This window comes from Poecilia mexicana, unplaced genomic scaffold (genome assembly GCF_051168715.1).
Source record: "Poecilia mexicana isolate PSO_F unplaced genomic scaffold, ASM5116871v1 scaffold_10, whole genome shotgun sequence".
NCBI classification, from domain to species: Eukaryota; Metazoa; Chordata; class Actinopteri; order Cyprinodontiformes; family Poeciliidae; genus Poecilia; species Poecilia mexicana.
This window is the reverse complement of record NW_028263379.1, coordinates 25274140-25292808: the sequence shown is the minus strand read 5'-3', so window position 1 is coordinate 25292808 and position 18669 is coordinate 25274140. Positions and strand designations below refer to the sequence as shown.

The window sequence follows — 18669 nt, the reverse complement described above, 5'->3', positions numbered from 1 at the left end:
ACAGGCCGCTACTTTTTTCCCACGCTTTGAACCATGCGGCTTTTAGCCCGGTGTGGCTTTTCTGTGGATTTTTCTTCAACCGCCAGGGGGCGCTTTGGAAATCAAAGAAGAAAGCACTAATTTTAATTTAAAACAAGCACATGCTAGCAGCAGGGACGACGAAGATACTAGCGGCTTATATATGTACCTTTCCAGGTTTTTTTTTTTTTTTTTTTAAACTTTGTGGGTGCGGCTTATAGTGAGGTGCGCTCTATAGTCGGGAAAATACAGTAATCATAGATCCAAAACCAGAAGCTTGTACAAGTGTGTGACTGAGGTGCAACCTGCTAAGTAACAATTAATTAAATAGAAGTGGGTGTCCATCTATGGACTTGTGCATATCTGTATAATTATAATCATGGATTTACAATATTATATATATATAATCCCCCCCTCGCCCCCAAGTTGTCTAGAAATCAAAATTCCATCCTTTTCCAGACTTCTTCTGCACTTAGTTGCCGTTGGTAACTTCAAACTGTTTGACTGCAAGTCAGGTGAGATGAATGCCACGTTGGTATACATCATACATTTATTAGTGAACAACCCTCTCAAATCAGCCACAACAATTAAAAAAAAATGATTGCACTACTTGGTAAAGCATAACTAGCAACTTTCATTTAAAAAAAGTACAAATCTTAAAAATTTCAAACAGTATACAGATGTATATATAATACACTAACTAGTTATGTTAAATGCTACAAACAATATGATTCCAATGGAATGAAAAAAAAAATTATAACATTAATAAGAACCATTTCCTATATATAATATATATTAGTAGTTTTCTCCCGCCCACCCTCGCAAATACAAACATGGAAAACAAATGAGGTAACTGTAAATGTGCAAGTACCAAAGCAAAAAAATAAAAATAAAAATTATCTGCCTAAACACAGAACACATGCCCCCTGGCTCTGTGGGTGGGTGGGTGGGTTAAATCTGAAGTTCAGGCAAGGACCCCTGGAGGCCGAGAGTAATAACAGTAAACCACTAACCCACCACAGCAAAAAATATCATTGGTAAACAATAAATGGCATCTACGGAGCAATCAATCACAATTCCTAAATAAACTTTAGCTGCTTATTGGAAAATCTTTTTTATTCCTTTAATTTTTTATTTATACTTTTTTTTTTGCACCACACAAGCTGTGAGATTATTCATTATTCACTCTTAACAGAAAGACTACAAGACTCTATTTTGAGTTATCATTAAAATTAGCTCATTAACTAGGCCTTAAATGGAAGGTTCTTCTTTTTTATTTATTTAACAAGGTTGCTGGATACTGTCAATTAAATATACTTTTCCCCCATAAAGGAATAGTGCTAACATTACCATGAATTAAGGTATCTTCTATATGTGAACAATACATTTTTAAAGATATTCATACACTGAGAGCAAGAGCCTGATAGGCAGATACAGTACTACACTGAAATAAGTATGACAACACTTTTATTCTTTTTTTTTTTTTTTTTTTTTTGCTTTTTACTTAAATCCCTTAAAACTATATTGATTTTCACTGACATTGTTTCGGGGTATTGGTATAACATGCTTTAAGAATACATGAGATCCATGACAAACTATTGCATTCACGCGTGTGAGTTTTCATACCTAAAAGCAGAACATCTAGCACCTTTTCACTATGGCTTTTTGATAAGACTACAGTAGTATCAGAGCGTGTATTTCTCAGTCGTTAGGGCAATAACAGTAACACAATGTATGTAAGAATTAACCTTTTTTTTCCTTTCGGGTTTTTTTTTTTTTTTTTTACTTTTAAATATGTCCCCCTATATAAAATGAAGTTAGCGCAATAAAATCTTGTAGTCATTCAGTTCTATTACAAATGTGTGCAGTACAATGCATGGCAGTTATCAGCTGAGCGTTAAGATCCAAACTTCCAGAACCCGAGCCAACTAGAGCTAAAAAAAAAAATCAGTTGGGATCTGGTTGACGAGCATGCATATTGTGCACCATTAAATAGGTCCCCCACCAGATTTTTTTTTTTTTTTTTTTTTTTAAGATATCCTCCACTGTAACATTTGTTTCGCCCTCTTTTTTTCTCTCTTTTAAAATCATGCAAAAACACATCTGAAGTCGATTTAGGAGTGACTTAGGTAGGATAAGAGTGCACTGTGGCACATTTAAATATGGGATCACAACTGCTATGTGTGAAAATATGGTCGGAGTACAAGAACGGAAGTCTAACAGGTTTGAATAATACACTTGTAATGAGTTGTCTTTTCAGTGAGTATTGTTAACATACGTATTGATCTTTTCTTGCATGCCTGTCTTTAAATGGTGTAATATTTACTATTTCAGACAAAACAATAGTATAATCGGTTACAATAAATCATTTATGGTCCAAGAAAACCAACCAAACTGAATTCAGATACACCCTTTTCATGGCATCCGTTCCATTGTGAAAAAAAAAAAATAAAAAATGGACTGTTCATCTTTATTTTTGTTTATTTTTTTTTCATATATATATATATATACCGAGAGGCCCTGAGAGATTTTTTTTTTTTTAAACTTACAATATATGCCAGCAAATAGATATGTACACATAGGTTAATTCTCAAAGCTGTGGGTTTAACTCATTTAAATGGCTTTTTTTTCTCTTGAAGGTGGCACACGTCAAAGACTCACATTCACTTAAACAAAAGTAAAGAAAAGGCAAGAATCCTTTACACGTCAAAGCAAAGGTTACGACTGCCTGTTAGTGCTCACCGGGGCAGTTAAAGAGACAAGAGTGAATTCCAAGCAAAAGTTAATTCGTTGCTCTTTCCCTCCCTAACCCCAATTATACGTCCTGTTTTTCACGCGTAACACGAGCGGGGGGGGGGGGGGAGGGAGGAAGGGACCAGAAGTCTTACAGTGTCTCTACACAACTGAACGCTGCAGCTGAATCTTCTGACTGTGGGAAAACAAGACAGCTGGTGTTAACACACGGGGCGTCACCAGAGACTTCTAACATTCGTCTGTCTTCAAACATTTATCTAAAAGCATCCACACTGAAGCTATACACACACAGTTGCTCTTTTACAACACCGTTTAACCATAGCCCAAGACAATGACCTGACCAAGTTACCAGATTAGAACAGACACCTAATGCAAACATCATTAGTGCTTCAACGGTCTCCTTCAATGGATTTTTCTCTTGAGGATAATAAAACCAATAAATAAAACACTTTTCTTTTCTTCTTTTAAAAACTATTCGAAGAAGTGGAAACGACAAAGTACTTTTTTTTTTAGGATTAGTAACAGGTTTGTGCTTGTCAACGTCATAAAAAGGCAGATCTGAAATATTTAACAGTAGGCTAAATACGTATATTGGATTTGGCTCACAAAGAAAGAAATAAAAAGCCAAAGTCTTCCTAAAAGGGGAAGAAAATGTCCGCTCACAGCACGTATTGCTTCCTGCACGGGCTTCCAGAACTCGTCGGCATCGGCGGCGCCTTTAGACGAGCTCTTCCTTTCTTTTAAAACAACCAGAGTGTAACCACATGCTATCCCCCCCCCCCAGTGGTGCTTTTCTTTTCTTTTTTTTTTTCTTTTTTTTTTGGGTGAGCAAGCAGTTCTTTTTAGTATGCTTCTATGTCTCATCTTTTCTTAAAAGTGAATCATTTTGGTGGCAATGCTTGATAATATTGCTAGTCTGAATCAACAGTTCATGCAAATCCTAGCATGCTGCCCTGTATCCAGTGGTTACACAAAATGCATTGGCTCTGTGAACAGGACAAACATCCACACACACACACACACACACACGCACGCGCAAACGTGCTCACATACGCACGCACTTGCTAGGGAAACAATGCCGACGTGGAGAGAGGATTGTAGCACTTGTGCAGTTAACGGCGGACGACCCCACAACCCCCCCACCAAAAAAAAAAAAAAAAAAAAAAAATCCATCAATCCATCACTGCTTTTGTACAGATCTGTGTTCCAGAGAAGATTAGGAGGGCTCGGAGACGCCCCTACAAGATGCACGTCCTGTCCGCTTGCAGTCCACGACCTCGGGCTTAGCCGACTCTGTATGCCACCGCAGCAAATCACACTTTCACAACAGCATTGGCAAAGTTTAAAACAATTAAGGAGGAAATCTATTAAAAACAATCGATACGTTATTGCAGAACATACATTATTAACAAGTCACTTTGCCATACACCAACACAAACATGCATCTCCGATGGTTAAGCGTCGCCTCTGAACACAGAAACCCACGTTGAAGTACTCCTAATATTTTTTTTTCTTCTGCTAATTGCACAAGGCGTCCAAGCCTGCCATCCTCCAGGCTTCCTGACTCATCTCCTCCAATGCCAGGACTCCTACTTTTTTTTTTTTTTTTTTTGTGAACACTACCAAAAAAATCCACAAATGAAAAAGAGGAAACCCTGTAAACAAAAGCAGCAAATAATGCATTGTAGGGGAAAATCTTTGGAATCTGCAATGTATGGGGGGCAGAGACAGAAGTGGCTGGCAATCCCAGAACTCTGGCTGTAGGCAGTGGGTTTCGTGACACTCGCACAACGAAGCACAGCGGAGGAACAACGCGCTCCAGAAACAATCCTGGGTTTCCTTATCGTCAACTGAGGGGCAGGAGTAGAGGGTTTGTTAAGCTATATTTACTGGAGGACGCAGGTTATGTGGCAGGTGTCCCCAGCATTTGAGACAGACTCTGGTGGGTGCAGCATTCCAGTTCAACACTCAGAGACCTGTCTCACTCCGCCTCCCGGTGGACGTCCGAGGCATCCGCTCGACAGATTGGGCAAGTGCGATTGGTCTGGAGGAGAAAAAGTAAGAATGCTTTAGCATCCAGAAAAAAAAAAAAAAAAAAAAAGTGTGCTAAAAACTAAGCTTTACTGAAAAAATCCCAACTTACCTTTAACCACTTATCCACACATTTAGCATGGAACTCGTGGTTACAAGGTAACACTCGAAGTAGCTGCCTACACTCAAAGTCACTAAAGCACACAACACACCTGTGGGGAGAAAATCATATAGGTGAGGGATTGCTAAAGGATGAATCTGCAGAAAGGTTGAGGAGAGGCTTACAGCGTTTGTTCAGATAGATGATTCTCTGAGTTGAATCTGTAGGACGGAAGTTGCTCTATGTCTGCTTTTGTGAGTCCACGTGGTTTTGCTTCACCCAACCTCTCTGCCAAATTCAGTAGTGCCTTAAAAGACAAAAGAGGAAAAAGGTGCCATTATGCGACCGCTGCCATGTTTGGTCAAAGAGTGAACAATCCCACACTCAAAATTTCAAGATCTATCTGGATGATTTTTCTGGCCAGATTTAACAAAGAAATGTAAAGTCTGAAATTAAACTTTTAACATATAAATATACATAAAAGACATGAATCGCAACCTCTCTGCTGTTTATAACTTACAAAAACAACAAAAACCTAACCTCATCTTTAGATGTTCCATCACCTGAATAATATTTATCCATGACACATCACAGGTGCGTTCGCCTTGGTTTCCAAGACAGTTGATCCACAAGTGTTCAACTTCCACACAGGACATTTTTTAAATCTGGGGGTAGGCCACAAGATGGCGCTTATGCAAAAGCCAGGCAATATGATTTAGGGTGATTAATCTCTGGAAGTATATTTATCTGAAATAATGACAGCTTGCAAAGCTCCAGAATATATGATAAAATATCTTTCCTTAGTTCCAACATTTGCCAATCACTGCTCCTGCTTAAACTCACAATTTTGTTAACTGCGCATTTCAAACTAGAAGGTAAGTCCTCAAGCTAATATCGACTCTTGCAGTCCTGTTTTTGGCTGGTACTAATGTACTTGTTTGACTGCATGTACCTGTGATGTCCTTTGACCTCTTGGTAGCAATCAATGTGCCATTACACTTATGAAGAGCGAGTTTCTTCATAAGTTTGCCCTGCTTATATTCTGGACATGCAGAAACATGACTCAAGCAGAAACTTTCTTTAAAAAAAAAAAAAAAAGAGGTTTGTTCAAAGATGAAATAAAGACGCGTTTAAAGACAAAGCAGGCAGGGTCCGAAAATTATACAAGGGTGAAAGCTAACGGGTGCTAGCTGAGTGTGGCCATTTTGAAGGACTACATGTTCAATTTGTGTTTAAGAATGCTGTAAGGTGCTGGTCTATCATTCAGAGGAAACTTCCTGCACCTTATTACTACATTTCTGACAACAAAGTAAACAACACAGCAGTGAGAAGTTATTGATTTGCTGCCTTAGCAGACATAATTAGCCAGCCCCAGAGTGTTGCTGGTCCTCCTAATAAACAGACGACTATATCCACCTGCTTTAACATCTCATAGATACAAAAAAAAACCTCAAAATGTATAAATGGCTAAATGTAACTTGTGGCTAAATGTAACCTTTAAAGTAGTCAATAGATTTATATAGGAAATTCAGTCTACATCAAAAAGAACTTAACATGGAAGATGAGAGAAGAGGCAATGGATGGCCTCTGAAGTGTAATCTCATTATTCTTTTGATATTATTTTGTTTGAACTACCCAAAAATACACACGAATCAAAGATTTATATTAGGCAAAACATTTCCTTCATCAAATGTTGAATGAGAAACATTCAACAAAAACCACTAACTTCATAGTTCTCCATCTCCACGTCATCCACATCCAGGTCTAAGCTGATGGCTGGGCCCACTGCTGTTGGAGGCACAGGAAGCATTGACCTGAACAGAAAGAGAGGTATTAACCAATGTGTACAAACTGAACCAGTCGTATCAGCCTCAGTGTACCACCACACGCTCTGCAAATTCAAGCCGGGTGAAAAACATCAACCCATGTGATAAATGTAAGCAAAACTATCAGCCTCACACTTCTTTTGTTCTAGAAGAAAAGCTTATTTGTGATCTTGTACATGTGAGATATGTGCGAGAACTGATTGGGTCCTAAATGTAAACAGCGTTTCTCTAAATTTCATCAACAGAGTGCTCTTATTGCAGGTACTTACAGGAAGTAAGGGAGGAAGCCAGGGTAGTAAGACGGAGGTGGAGGAGGAGGGGGGAGAGGCTGCTGCAACCGAAATCTTTGTCCGTTCACTCGCCGTGGCAGCATGTGGGGATATGGCTGCAAAACGGATGAAAAAACCCCAGAAAAAAACAAATCACTAAGCTCAGGTAAAACCTAACCCTGTCACTGCCATTTTTGGGGCTTTTTTGATCAAACTAAAACAAGCTAACATAAGAAACTTAAAGTATCTTGGCGTACAAAAACAACCTGGCATCATTTTACAGTAATGTGGAAAAACTAATGCAAAAACAGTAGCCTAGTGTATCTCAGGTTTATGCTTTAAATAAGAAGAATTTGCAGTTGTGCAAAAAATACCTTCCAATCTGTTACAAAATTATCAGAAAACACCAAAAAACAACAAAAAAAAAAACACTGAAGACTATAAAAGCAACGAAACAAGAATCTTCAACATTATCCAGATGGTGTTGTTGAAGCTAAAAGAAGAGAACTATTAGATCTGAGAAACCTGCTGATGCCCAGAACTGGCTAATTTACAGCTCCATCAGCCCTGACCGATGACCCACCCGTCAGAATCTCAGAAATACAATCTGCCCCCCCCCAGCCAGCAGCAAATGGAAATACCATACATAAGCACAACTAGGCCAGGCTAATACGTCCACTGCTGCTCACTCATCTTATATCATAGGCTTTAGGATGCGTTAAGCTTGAGAGCATCAACAGCTCTGACTCTTTCGTCTCAACATCAAACTTAAAACCATCAGAAGCCATGAATAAGTTACAAGTCCTTTTTAATCTCCTTCAATAATTACTATAAATAAAAGTGGTAAGGAAGAAGGCTCTTGTTACTGATTTAAGCAAACTACTTCATAAAGCAGAAAACCATAATTAGTTGAGGCCATGTTTGCCTGTTAACCATACTAAACACATCACCTGCTTATTGCAAGCTGCATTATGGGTAAGAAGAACAACTACCAAGGTGCTTTTAAGCAACTTGCTTCTGCCAACACTGCACCAGTTCAGCTGCTCAGAGGACCCCGTTATGAGTCCGTGGATGTAATGAATATTTTCCAGCTGTGAATGTGGGTTTCTGAGCAAGTGTTAAATAGGTCAGGCTAAAAAAAAGTGATGAGGGCACCGTCAATTCCCCTTCAGAAAAAAAAAAAAAAAAGGACTGGCAAGCCATCTTACCACTCCGAAGGGAAGCTCCTGATGCAGAGGCTCTTGAGGAAGATACTGTAGGGGCAGTGAAGGAGGCAGCGCTGGTGGATGATGAGAGGGAGGGTAAGAGAAGGTGCCTAATGGGTGCTGGTCCCCTCTTAGGTCAACTTCATTGTCTACCCTCTGTAGAGGCTAGAAGGACAGAATGTCTTATCGTCAGACTCTCAGGCTCAGAAGACATTCACACACAAGCCAAGGCTTGTTGTTTGTTCTGTTAATATTAATAAGTGTTTAATAAGACTTACCATGCGTGGGTGCTGAGGCTGTAAAGGGACAAACTGGCTCAAAGGAGTAAGGTGCGGCGGCTGGTGGGGGGGTACAGATGGGGTCGGGTGCAATACAAAATGTTCGCTGGACATCAGCGGTGGAAAAGCTTGATAAGACACAGGTATATGCTGCATGGTACATGCCTGTATGAGCTGGGGAGAAAAGGCAGCAGAGGAAAAGAACCAAACATGACTTTCAGGGAATCAAACCCATAGCTAAAGAATCCTCCATAAGAAATAAAAGTAGTTTTCTCCTGATATTAACAACAAGCCAGCTTGAATGAGAGCATGTTGTAAGCATGTAGTGAACAGAGGCAACACAGTGCATTAAGAAAAACAACAACAACAAAAAACACACCACTGACAGTACGGTCACAACAACAGTCTAACAAAATGACTAATTTCTACAGCAGCACATACAGTGTCTGGCAAAAGGACTTAGAGCTTTTAACATTTTGTCACACTACAACCAAAACCCTCCAATTAGGTTAATAGAAATTAATTAACTTAAGTTTTCTCTCCAGGTAACACAAAGTACCGCATAAATGTGAAGTTGAAGAAAACGACACACTGTTTACAAATTCTCTTACAACTCGAAATCTAAACAATGCGACGTGATTGGTATTTAACTGAGCTAAATCAATATTTTGTAGAAACACCTTTCTCTAATTAAATTCTAGCTTGTCAGTTTAGGTGGATGGCAAAGTCTTGATATGCTTACAGCGATCCTGTGCTCTATGATTACACGTTATTTAGCAGACGTCTAAAAGGAATTTTGCTTATAAAAGTCAGAGTAAATAGAAATTGACACAACTTCGCTTACACATCACAATTATAGGATATTTTGATTAAACCATAATATAAAATCTCAATAAAGCAGACCCAACCTTCTGAATGTAATGTGACAAAGTGCAAAAAAGTTCAAGGGTTATCGATTCTTTTGCAAGGCAATGTATTAAACTTCTCCACAGAAAGAATTACTGTGTATTTTACTGAGTTGCTGCCAATTACTGTCCAAATGTGGAGACAAATTTTTAAACCAAGCAACTCGCTTCTTTTTTTTTTTTTTTTGCTGCGAACAGTGACAGATTGCATGGCTGGTATGGTGTGCTACATGGATGCCACTGACATTTAAGCTCTTCCTTTTCAAACTCACAGGAGGAGGAAGGCAGCAGAGCAGAGAGAGCTGTCCGCTGAACATTACCGAGCATGCTGGGAGCTGCTGAGTGTTGCACCCTGGAAGGGGCTGCCCAGTGTGAATGGGAAATCCATGGGTCGTCACCGTCGTAACAGTGTAAGATATTGGAACGGATCCCTGGTGCATCTTTTAAAACGAGAGACAACGAAGGCGGTCGGCGAGAGGGTTTCGCACAGCGAATGAAAATTCTGTCTTTTCCTGGCGTTGCGTTACCTGGTCATGTAGATCCACCATGATGGGGCTCTGCTGGGGCAGGTGGGTCGCAGGGTGAAGCATGCGTGGTGCTGTGCTGGTGTGGCTGTACTGTCTGGACTCATCTAAAGGAACCTGTTGGGGGTGTTGGGAGAAAAACAGGTGGTGGAAGTTCTCATCCTGGACCTGGGAAGTGTGCAGTACAGGTCTGTCTCGTCTCCCCCACTGCCGTCTCACTGGTGGGCTATGGAGAAAAAGAAGAAAAGCTTATTTATTCCCTGCTGCTGCTGGCTGCAAAAAAAAAAAAAAAAAAAAACAAACAAAAAAAAACATGCAAACATTTTGCCCTGTTCACACTGGTTCAGTCACAAATACATCGACATGGATAAAAAAAAGAAGTGTAGAGCAACGATTGCTGATTTTTATCATGTCTTGTTTTGTTACAAATTTAACGGAGCACCTTTTCTACTTTATTCTCTCATTTTCTCATGAATTCATTGACTACTATGTTTTGCTTGTGTATAGGCAACCATATTTACAGATCATCATGTGGCCACACTAACTCAACCAAGTTCAACAGGAGGAAATGTGATTATGCACCAAAAATCATTACATGACGATCTGACCAGACCACACACATTTTTCCACACGTTATAAACAAACCTTGACTGCACACGTAAAATCCATGTGTGAATGAACAGCTCATATATTTTCAGGTTTTGATTTAGTTTCAATGTAAAACATTCTCAAAGAAGATAATTTGAAATAAAAACAAATAAATTAATAAATAAAATAAAAAGATGTGAAGAAACGTCACCTTCTCCTGAGATGCACTGGGGCGTTGCAGGGCTCTCCGAGGAACCTCCTGGGGTTTAAGGGGGCTGTTGGTGGCAGCCTATTTACTGCTAATTCCCATGGTCGCATTGGTGACGTCGTGCAGACGAGTCACACTCTGGGGAAAGAAAGTGTACAGTGGAGGCACTTGTATGTGGCCTCTGATTGTCTTAACCCTGTGGGAGAGGAAAAACAAACATCAAATCAACAATGCTGTATGCATATGATCTTTAAGCATAGAAAATTATGACCTGTAAAGATTTTTTTTTCCATTTAAAAAAGTGCACCAAAAGTTAGGGATGAAATTGCATTTAGTCACAATTTGTAGTAAAAAAAAAAAAAAAAAGAAAAAGGCACTTTTTGAACACAGCAGGGGCCCCACTTTGAAAGTAATTATGTCCTATAGCTAAATGTAGAAGAATGTTATTACATATTAGATTTAGTGCAGATGGCAGGAAACAATTGTTGCGTAAAAATGTTCTAGAAAAAATAAATTTTCCGCTTGGTTTAAATCTTTTATCTGTCCAAAATATATGTTATCTCCATTACCAGGTTATTACCTGGTAATATGTGTTAATGTTCCCAACAACAACAAAAAAAAGAGCCTCTTTTTGCACAGTCTTTCAAAGGTTGAGGAGTTGCAGTGTGTTCTGCCACACATAGAGTAGCAGTGTGATCCCCACACAGGGCCAATATGGCAGAAAATAAGTATAAAGGGAACGTAAAGTCTAAATAAAGTCCAACACATTAAACATATTAAATTTAATCCAATTAGAAGCTTAAATGATTATTAGGTTTAAGGTCAAATCATTTAAACAACTAAATACATGTGTATGACTTCAGCTGTTTTGAAGAAATCTGCTCAACTAAAGCAAACATACATTTCATAGACTTATTTTAATGATTTTATAAAATCTTTATGGCACATGCAGGCACCATGGTATTATTCCCAGTAATGCATGAAGCCCAAATAGTTTGCATATACAGAAGTGCAAAAAAAAGGAAGCCAGCATATCTCCACTTCATATAGAACTAATTTGTATATTTTATGATAAATTGGCTAATACCTGGGCTGACTTTATTTCTGTTTATAAGTGAACACCATGGAATAAACAGGGGTCGCTGTGGCTTGCCTTAACAAAAACATGGGATGCCATGTGCTCATAGGACAAAGCAACAACAAAAGATGTGATAGGCATGAAGCACTGCTCGCTAGTGCACACTTTCTGAGACCACTGCTACGTTGCAAGAGTTTTCTTTCAAGACTAAGGCAAAGCATTGTGGAGACTGTCGAAGTAGATAGCGATACTACGCTTTAGCCAGCTTTAAGTCTTACATTTTGTGAAAAACTAATGTGTCCTCTTAGCGAAGCTATGCTAATGCTTTGTCCAACACTCCCCAGCTTCAGGTGACCAGCAAGCTAGTCATAGCGAAGTCATACGCGCATTTTTACTGTGTTTACAGCACAGTTTAATGTTACACCAAGGAAAGAGCACGTCCATATCATCATGTTACTATAAGCTTAAGTAAAACACAGACAACAGCTTACTTTCTTAGCTAGTTTGCTTCCTTGGTGATTGGAGAGGGCTGCAGGTGTTTCGGCTTCCGAAATCTCGTATCCCATTCGAGTTGTTTATTTTCAAAGGATTTCGACTAAGCGAATTTCCTTGTCCAACACAGAATGTAGTGGTAACAGGCCATCAACAGACTGCCGTTTCTTCCGTCAGATATCTGACAATAAACGTGCCCCCCCACCCCCGACTGAGAGGGTACTAGCTTGCTAACGTTAGCCACCTTACACACGCTCTCAGTTGCTGCATAGGAGAGCCGTGCTCCCCGGAAACCATGGAAACGCTAACCGTTACCGACACCGTCTACCTGAGAGGGGAAACGCCGTTAACAGTCGTTCTAAGCGAAGGTTATTTCCCCAACGACAGAAAACATCCCGTTGGCGCGTGTATGATTCTTGAAGTGCATTGTTATGATAAAGCCCCGCCCCCCTCATGTCGGCGACCAATGAGGGCAGAGAAATCGCAGACAGCAGACATCCCAGACAGAGTCTTAGCTACAATGTATCAAAACAAGCGGCGCCTGTTGTTACTGGCTTATTAATGAAATGCTCCCTCATATGTGGCAAGGAAACCTAAAAGTAAATAAATAGAATTACACTATATAACTTTAGCGTACATTTGTTTGCTCTTTGTTTTCTTCTGGAATAGAACAGAGTGGAAAAAATTATTAGTTTATTCTTCACAGGAAAAAGATTCCAGAGAATCAGCAGCAAATAAAATGATGGTCACATAGTAGCTCACAATGAAGACAATGCTATTATTAACAGCTGTAAAAATCCAGGTTTAGAATTAACTGTGGATTAAAAGGAAATGCGATCTTAAATAAAGAACATGCACTAGAATATCAGTTCAATTTATGCTTTGTATATTTCTGCAAAACTCGTGCAAGAAAATTAATCCGTGCAAGGAACAACACAAATGCAAACAGCTATTTTGTTTGTCCGGAGCAGAGTTGAACAGGTTAACAGCGACTATGGGACAGGTTTACGGTGATTTAGCGAATATAACAGTCATAACACAAACAGATCTAGTGAACCTACAAAGACTTTGGGCGCCTTTTCCTTTAAGAGAAGTTACTTCACTAATAACATCGCATTAACTACTAACTTCACATTTCAAAACTTATTTATGCAAGTTACAGCAAGCTTTCAGACAACGTAATGCTTTTTTAAAATCCTGACCAAACTTTCACTGAGCTCTGTGCTGACTCTCACTGGAGGCCAGAGCGTCCTGGTTATGTAACATTGCACTTTCCTGATCTAGTCAGCTCTCTGCATGTCAGGAGAAAACTTTCATCTATGCCTTTTGCAGGCCAACGTCGGCTCCAGCTGCAAAATCTGATGCTGCACTTGATAATCACCGAAGTAGATTCCGTGTCATGTGCGAGGCCCGTTTTGTCTACAGAGACTTATGGAATTATGTTGTGTAATTTAATCTAAACTCCAAAGCGCTGGAGCGACTACGTCAATGTTCTGAACGCGTCCAACTTTCTGCACCTATTTGATGACGGTGAAAAAGAGAGGAGCCGCCGTGCTTGCACTAAATGTAAACATTACAACATCGCTCTCGGTAGCAGCAAAACAAGGAGGGGCTGGAGGGGTTGAGCAGGATGACAGCTAACAATCAAGCCGCCTTCCGCAACAAAATGTCGCGCAACTTTGCGAAATTTCGCAGAGCCAAAGCAGCAGCAAGAGGGAAGAGTGCATTTACCTGATTGTTAATGTGAGACCATCTGATCTGTAATATTTCCCTTATAACGCTCTCATCTCGTTAGGCTAAGTGCGGCATCCTCTGGTCGAGCTGTTACCGTGTGGAACATTCCGTGGATTTCACCACTGCTGGGGAAAAAGGTCCTAATAACAAGCGTCCCACGTTATCGGCACATACTGAGAATGGATTGTGCCGTCTTATGGCTTCCCAACTTCCAAGATTATACCCGTAAAAGCCACATTTTTGGTTAGGCAGTGCTAAACCAGCCCTGCGGATGTTTTGGGTTTCTGCAGTTGTCAGTTACACCCCCATTTCGGCGTATTGCAAGGGCAGGGAGCGCACGGCGAGCGGCCATTTTTACCGTAATGGACAGAAAAGCGTCTCAGTCTGATTTTGAAAGTTTAAGGCTCGTTTCACTGATGAACCTTGAGGAAAGACATTCGCTTTCTGTTGAGAGCCGCAAGATATCTGTCTTACAATTAAAATAAACAGGTTTACCGACGAAAAGGCGTATTTCAGAAAGCCATGCTGTTCACTTATTTCAAGCGTTTATGTTGTTTCAGAGGTATGACAAATTATTTGTATGTATGCTGTACAGGAGCAGGACCATGCTGGTAATGGCAATGGACTTTAAGTAAGCTCCTTTGGTTAGCTTAATGATACTCAAATGTCAAACACCATTCAACTGATTTATTGGACATTTGTAAAGAATAAAGCAGTCTAAAATGTTCTAAACTGTGCCATGCTTGGTCAAGAGCTCTAACAGCCCTTGGAACAAAATATTACTTGTACAATTGCACCTCACAGATAGCAACCAGTACCCTCACCTAAGGGAAGAATAACCATTTCCTCTAAAGGGGATGATCTTTGCTGACTAGGATGATTTTGGCCTTCTTCCACTCCATTCTATGTCAGAGAGGGGGCACTGTCGAATGCCAATTATTCTCTCAACAGACATACAGCTCTTATTTTTCAAGGACAAGTTGCTATGTCTTGAATAAAACTAAATGTCAAAACAAACTCAATAAAAGATTCATAAAATAAAACACGTTTTTTTTTTTTTTAAATCCATGTTAAAAAGATTCGACCTATAGCAAACGTCTCTGCATGGATGTTGGTCGAAGTTGAGAGGAACGCAACTGTCCTCGGTTTCCACAAGAAATTCTTTGATTATTGTCAGTACAGCAGGGTGGGTAATTTTCCTGATGTATATTATAATTTGTTTTGATGATATTCACCTTCAGGTAATGCTCATAACAACACTTTCCAAAACAACAGGTCCGTGTTGAATCTCTCCATCCTGCACAGAATAACTACAACATTGCCCTCTGCAAACTTGGGTTGATGTCTGATTTTAAAGACACCATCATTATTTGCTGAATCGTATTAAACGCTCAAGTAAAATGCTCAAATAAACTGAATAGAGGTCAAAACCACAAGCTCAGAATCACTAAGTTCTCTTGGGTATTTGTTTTTTGCCACTAGTACAAGCTAGATTCCTTCCAGAGCTTGTAAACCTTTAGCTTAATGGGAGACAGGTTAAACGGTTTAAGGAAAATTGGTCTGCACCAACTTTAAGGAGTCTGACTGTTGTCCTGCCAGGCCTGGAGTTTTCCTTGATTTTACAGCTGTAGAAAATAAATCTAACTGAACATTGATTGCAGACTCGCAGAAGATGAGACAACAAAAACAGTTTCCTTTGTATTTTTGTAAAAGTCTGTTCGTCATTACAATCTTCATAAAAATCATTCATAGTGTTTGCAAGCCCCAACTCATCCTCAAAATCCCCTCTAATCACTTACTTCTTTCATTGTTCTGGCTTTCATAGATCTTTCATTTCATTAAAATATTTTGAAGGTTTGCCCTTCCCTTACTGCTTGGTTTACTTCAGAATCAATAAAAACATTGACATTTGTGCTCTCTGGGGCTCCTTTCAGTTCCTGCACAGAGCTACAGTCTTATAACATGGTATTGTAATCGAACCATAGCAGCGATTCAAGGTCTTGAATCTCAAGGTTTTAGGTATAGCACTTTTTTAGGACAAGTTATGCTGTTTAGCCGCCACAAGAGGGGGCAAAAAATAATATTAAAAGTCCTCTAATCCAACATTTTCTTTTGTCATCATCCTCAGTTGACAAAGGAGTGGCCAATGAATTATTCTGTGATGTGAAGTAAAATAACAGTAAATTCACCTGCATAAATATTATTTGTTCTTCTATAAGGAATGTAAGTTGTTCATAAGCATGTCTAAATATGACTTCTTTATCATTTTTCATTTGACTTGACAGAGAGACAAGCACCATGGACTTTGATTTAAGGAGGAGAGCAAAACACAGGCCAGGATTATTTTCTTCTTTTCTTTTTCTGTCTTTTATTTTCTTAGGGGACAATATCAAGGAAAACAACAACAATATATCAGAATGCTAGTTGAAGAACAGAAGTCAGACAAGAAAAGAAACATGGCAAAATTAGATTAAAAGAAGAATGTTACAGGCATATGCTTTTAAAAAAAACATGAAAAGATCAACTTCTCAGTAAAGGTCTGTTTAACTTGATGCCTTTTCTTCTTTAGGCATCTTGATGGACTCCTCAGCACAGCACATATCTCAAACTAGTGCCACTGTTTTATTATGGTGACGTAAAATATTTTCCATTTGGAACGTCATAATCAAGGACTAACTGTAAGGTTTTTTTGTATGTTTCTGTTTACTGGTATATCTTAGCAAAGGATTTATTAGGTCCCTACCCACTTATATCAGTGTTGTGTTCAGAACTGTAAGTCATAAACCAAAGTCTATTCGGATAAGGCAGAAGGAAGCATTTTTTCTGACTGCTGTCGTTGACACGTACTTTGAGATCTTTTACATGTCTTGAAACAATTACTGTATTTTATATCCACCAACATGTTATCTTGTGACGGCACATTGCGCTTACCAATCAGAATCATTTCTCGATCAAGTTTTGACTATCTTCATTATGCAAGTCACCATGTTACTCACTGTTTAAACGTGCCTCCAGGTTTATTGATAAATTGAGAGAAGTGTCTTGTACAATCACCTCCTTGTTTAAAAACCTTATTTCTTGACTTTATTTCTTGACACAATAAGTAACCTTTATCAATTTGGTTGCCACGCTGGATAATAATGAGATGAGTTTGCTTAATTTGATGAAGTTAGATGGTCTTACATGGAACTCATGTTTTTTTCTTTAATAAAGTCGGACCTGAACTGCAGATTAGTGTGTGTACCACACAGACGCAAAGTTACCAGCCGTGTATGCAGTAATTGGCTGAGGATTTTGTGTCCACATTATATGACATGAAGACCCGCAGAGTTGCTAAGTGACACGGCATCATTTTAAACTCAGTATTAACGTCCTGTGTGAAGGGAACGTCATCTTTTAGTACCTATTTGTTTTACGCAATAAATGCCTATCGCCGTCTTCTCAAAAGATGGGGAATTTAATAGAAAAACTAATATTTACAGGGAAAATTAGACATTTTCATATTAAGACTTTTTTCAAATCTAAATTTCTTTGAAAAGTAGGAAAGTAGGTGATTGGATGGACATTGTCTGTTGATATCAAATTCCCAGTGTTGTCACATATTTGCAATTGGATTTGTGTCAGGAGTTTGACTAGGCCATTCTAAAGCATGCATATGTTTTGCACTAAACCATTCAATTGTAACTTTGATTGTGTGTTATAGGAGTTCTTGACCTGCTTGGACGGTGAGCCTCCATCCCAGTCTGAAGTTATTTTTTTGGATTGCTCTGTGTTTATCTCCACCTAAGACTGCAAGACTTTTAAAGCTGCTGTTGCCTTAAACATCCCAACAACTTTATCTCCGACTTGTCGTCTGCGTTCCTTGGTCTTTATGAGATTGTTTGTTCACTGATGTTTTCTAACACACCTCTCATCGGCTTTCACAGAACAGCTTGATAGAAGAACAGCTTAAAACCAAAATAAAATACTTTGAACTGTGTCGTTTTAAAGTGGCAAAATGTAGAGGCGCAGAACTGTGTGATCATGTGAACAGCATTTCTACTGCTGAGTGTTTTCTGTTTCATTAAAAGCTGAGATCCTCTCCCATTGTGCATGGACAAATATTTGATTGTGAACGAAGCTGGTGAGTACAGTAGACCTTTGTGTGTTGCCCCTTAATTAGAGGGGGAGGGCCGAAAGGAGCCCTCATTATGACATGGATCCACAGTTTCTGAACAAAACGGGGACCTACTGATTGGTTCTGAAGAGACACAATTTAGAAAACCCTCTGGTCTCATTGGCTCTGCTCAGTGACAACTGAGGGACCCGTTCAGAGCCCCATGTGGTTCTGTTGACCAACATGAACACAGAGCCAGGAATGTTCTAGAGACGAGTTTAGCCAGATGGAGCTGCAGCTTTGCTGTATGGACATTAGTCCTTCTAATGAATATTTCAGGATATACAGCTAACATCAAGCCATAGGTACCGTAGGTTTGATATGATAGTTATTTTAAACTTTCTTTTTCAATTCATTGACTACTTTTTAATACGCTTAACCTGACATCGCTAAAACAAGGGAGTGGACCAGAAGCGGTGATGTTGGTTGTGTGGGTCTATGCGTGTTAATCATTTATGTTTACAGCTCTGACAGGATCATAACTGGGAGAAACAAGAACCAAA

The 18669-nt window shown here is 39.3% G+C and overlaps 1 protein-coding gene across 4 annotated transcripts; it reads right to left on the bottom strand.

Annotated features, from left to right (window-relative positions):
- Window positions 1-550: 550 nt before the first annotated feature.
- On the bottom strand, window positions 551-15021 carry rnf44 (ring finger protein 44). Of its 4 annotated transcripts, none has more exons than XM_014993660.2 (11): window positions 14008-15021; window positions 10710-10902; window positions 9914-10136; window positions 9659-9826; window positions 8482-8655; window positions 8207-8368; window positions 6999-7114; window positions 6630-6717; window positions 5089-5210; window positions 4916-5015; window positions 551-4816 (listed from the first exon to the last, which is right to left on the bottom strand). In XM_014993660.2, exons 2-11 carry the CDS (start codon window positions 10814-10816, stop codon window positions 4754-4756), a joined length of 1323 nt encoding a protein of 440 aa, XP_014849146.1. In that variant the 5' UTR covers window positions 10817-10902; window positions 14008-15021; the 3' UTR covers window positions 551-4753. The 4 variants fall into 4 exon arrangements, with proteins under 4 accessions (XP_014849146.1, XP_014849145.1, XP_014849147.1 ...); XM_014993659.2 differs by lacking the exon at window positions 14008-15021 and adding an exon at window positions 12276-13977; XM_014993661.2 differs by lacking the exon at window positions 14008-15021 and adding an exon at window positions 12276-13974 and having other exon boundaries at window positions 9707-9826.
- Window positions 15022-18669: the final 3648 nt, after the last annotated feature.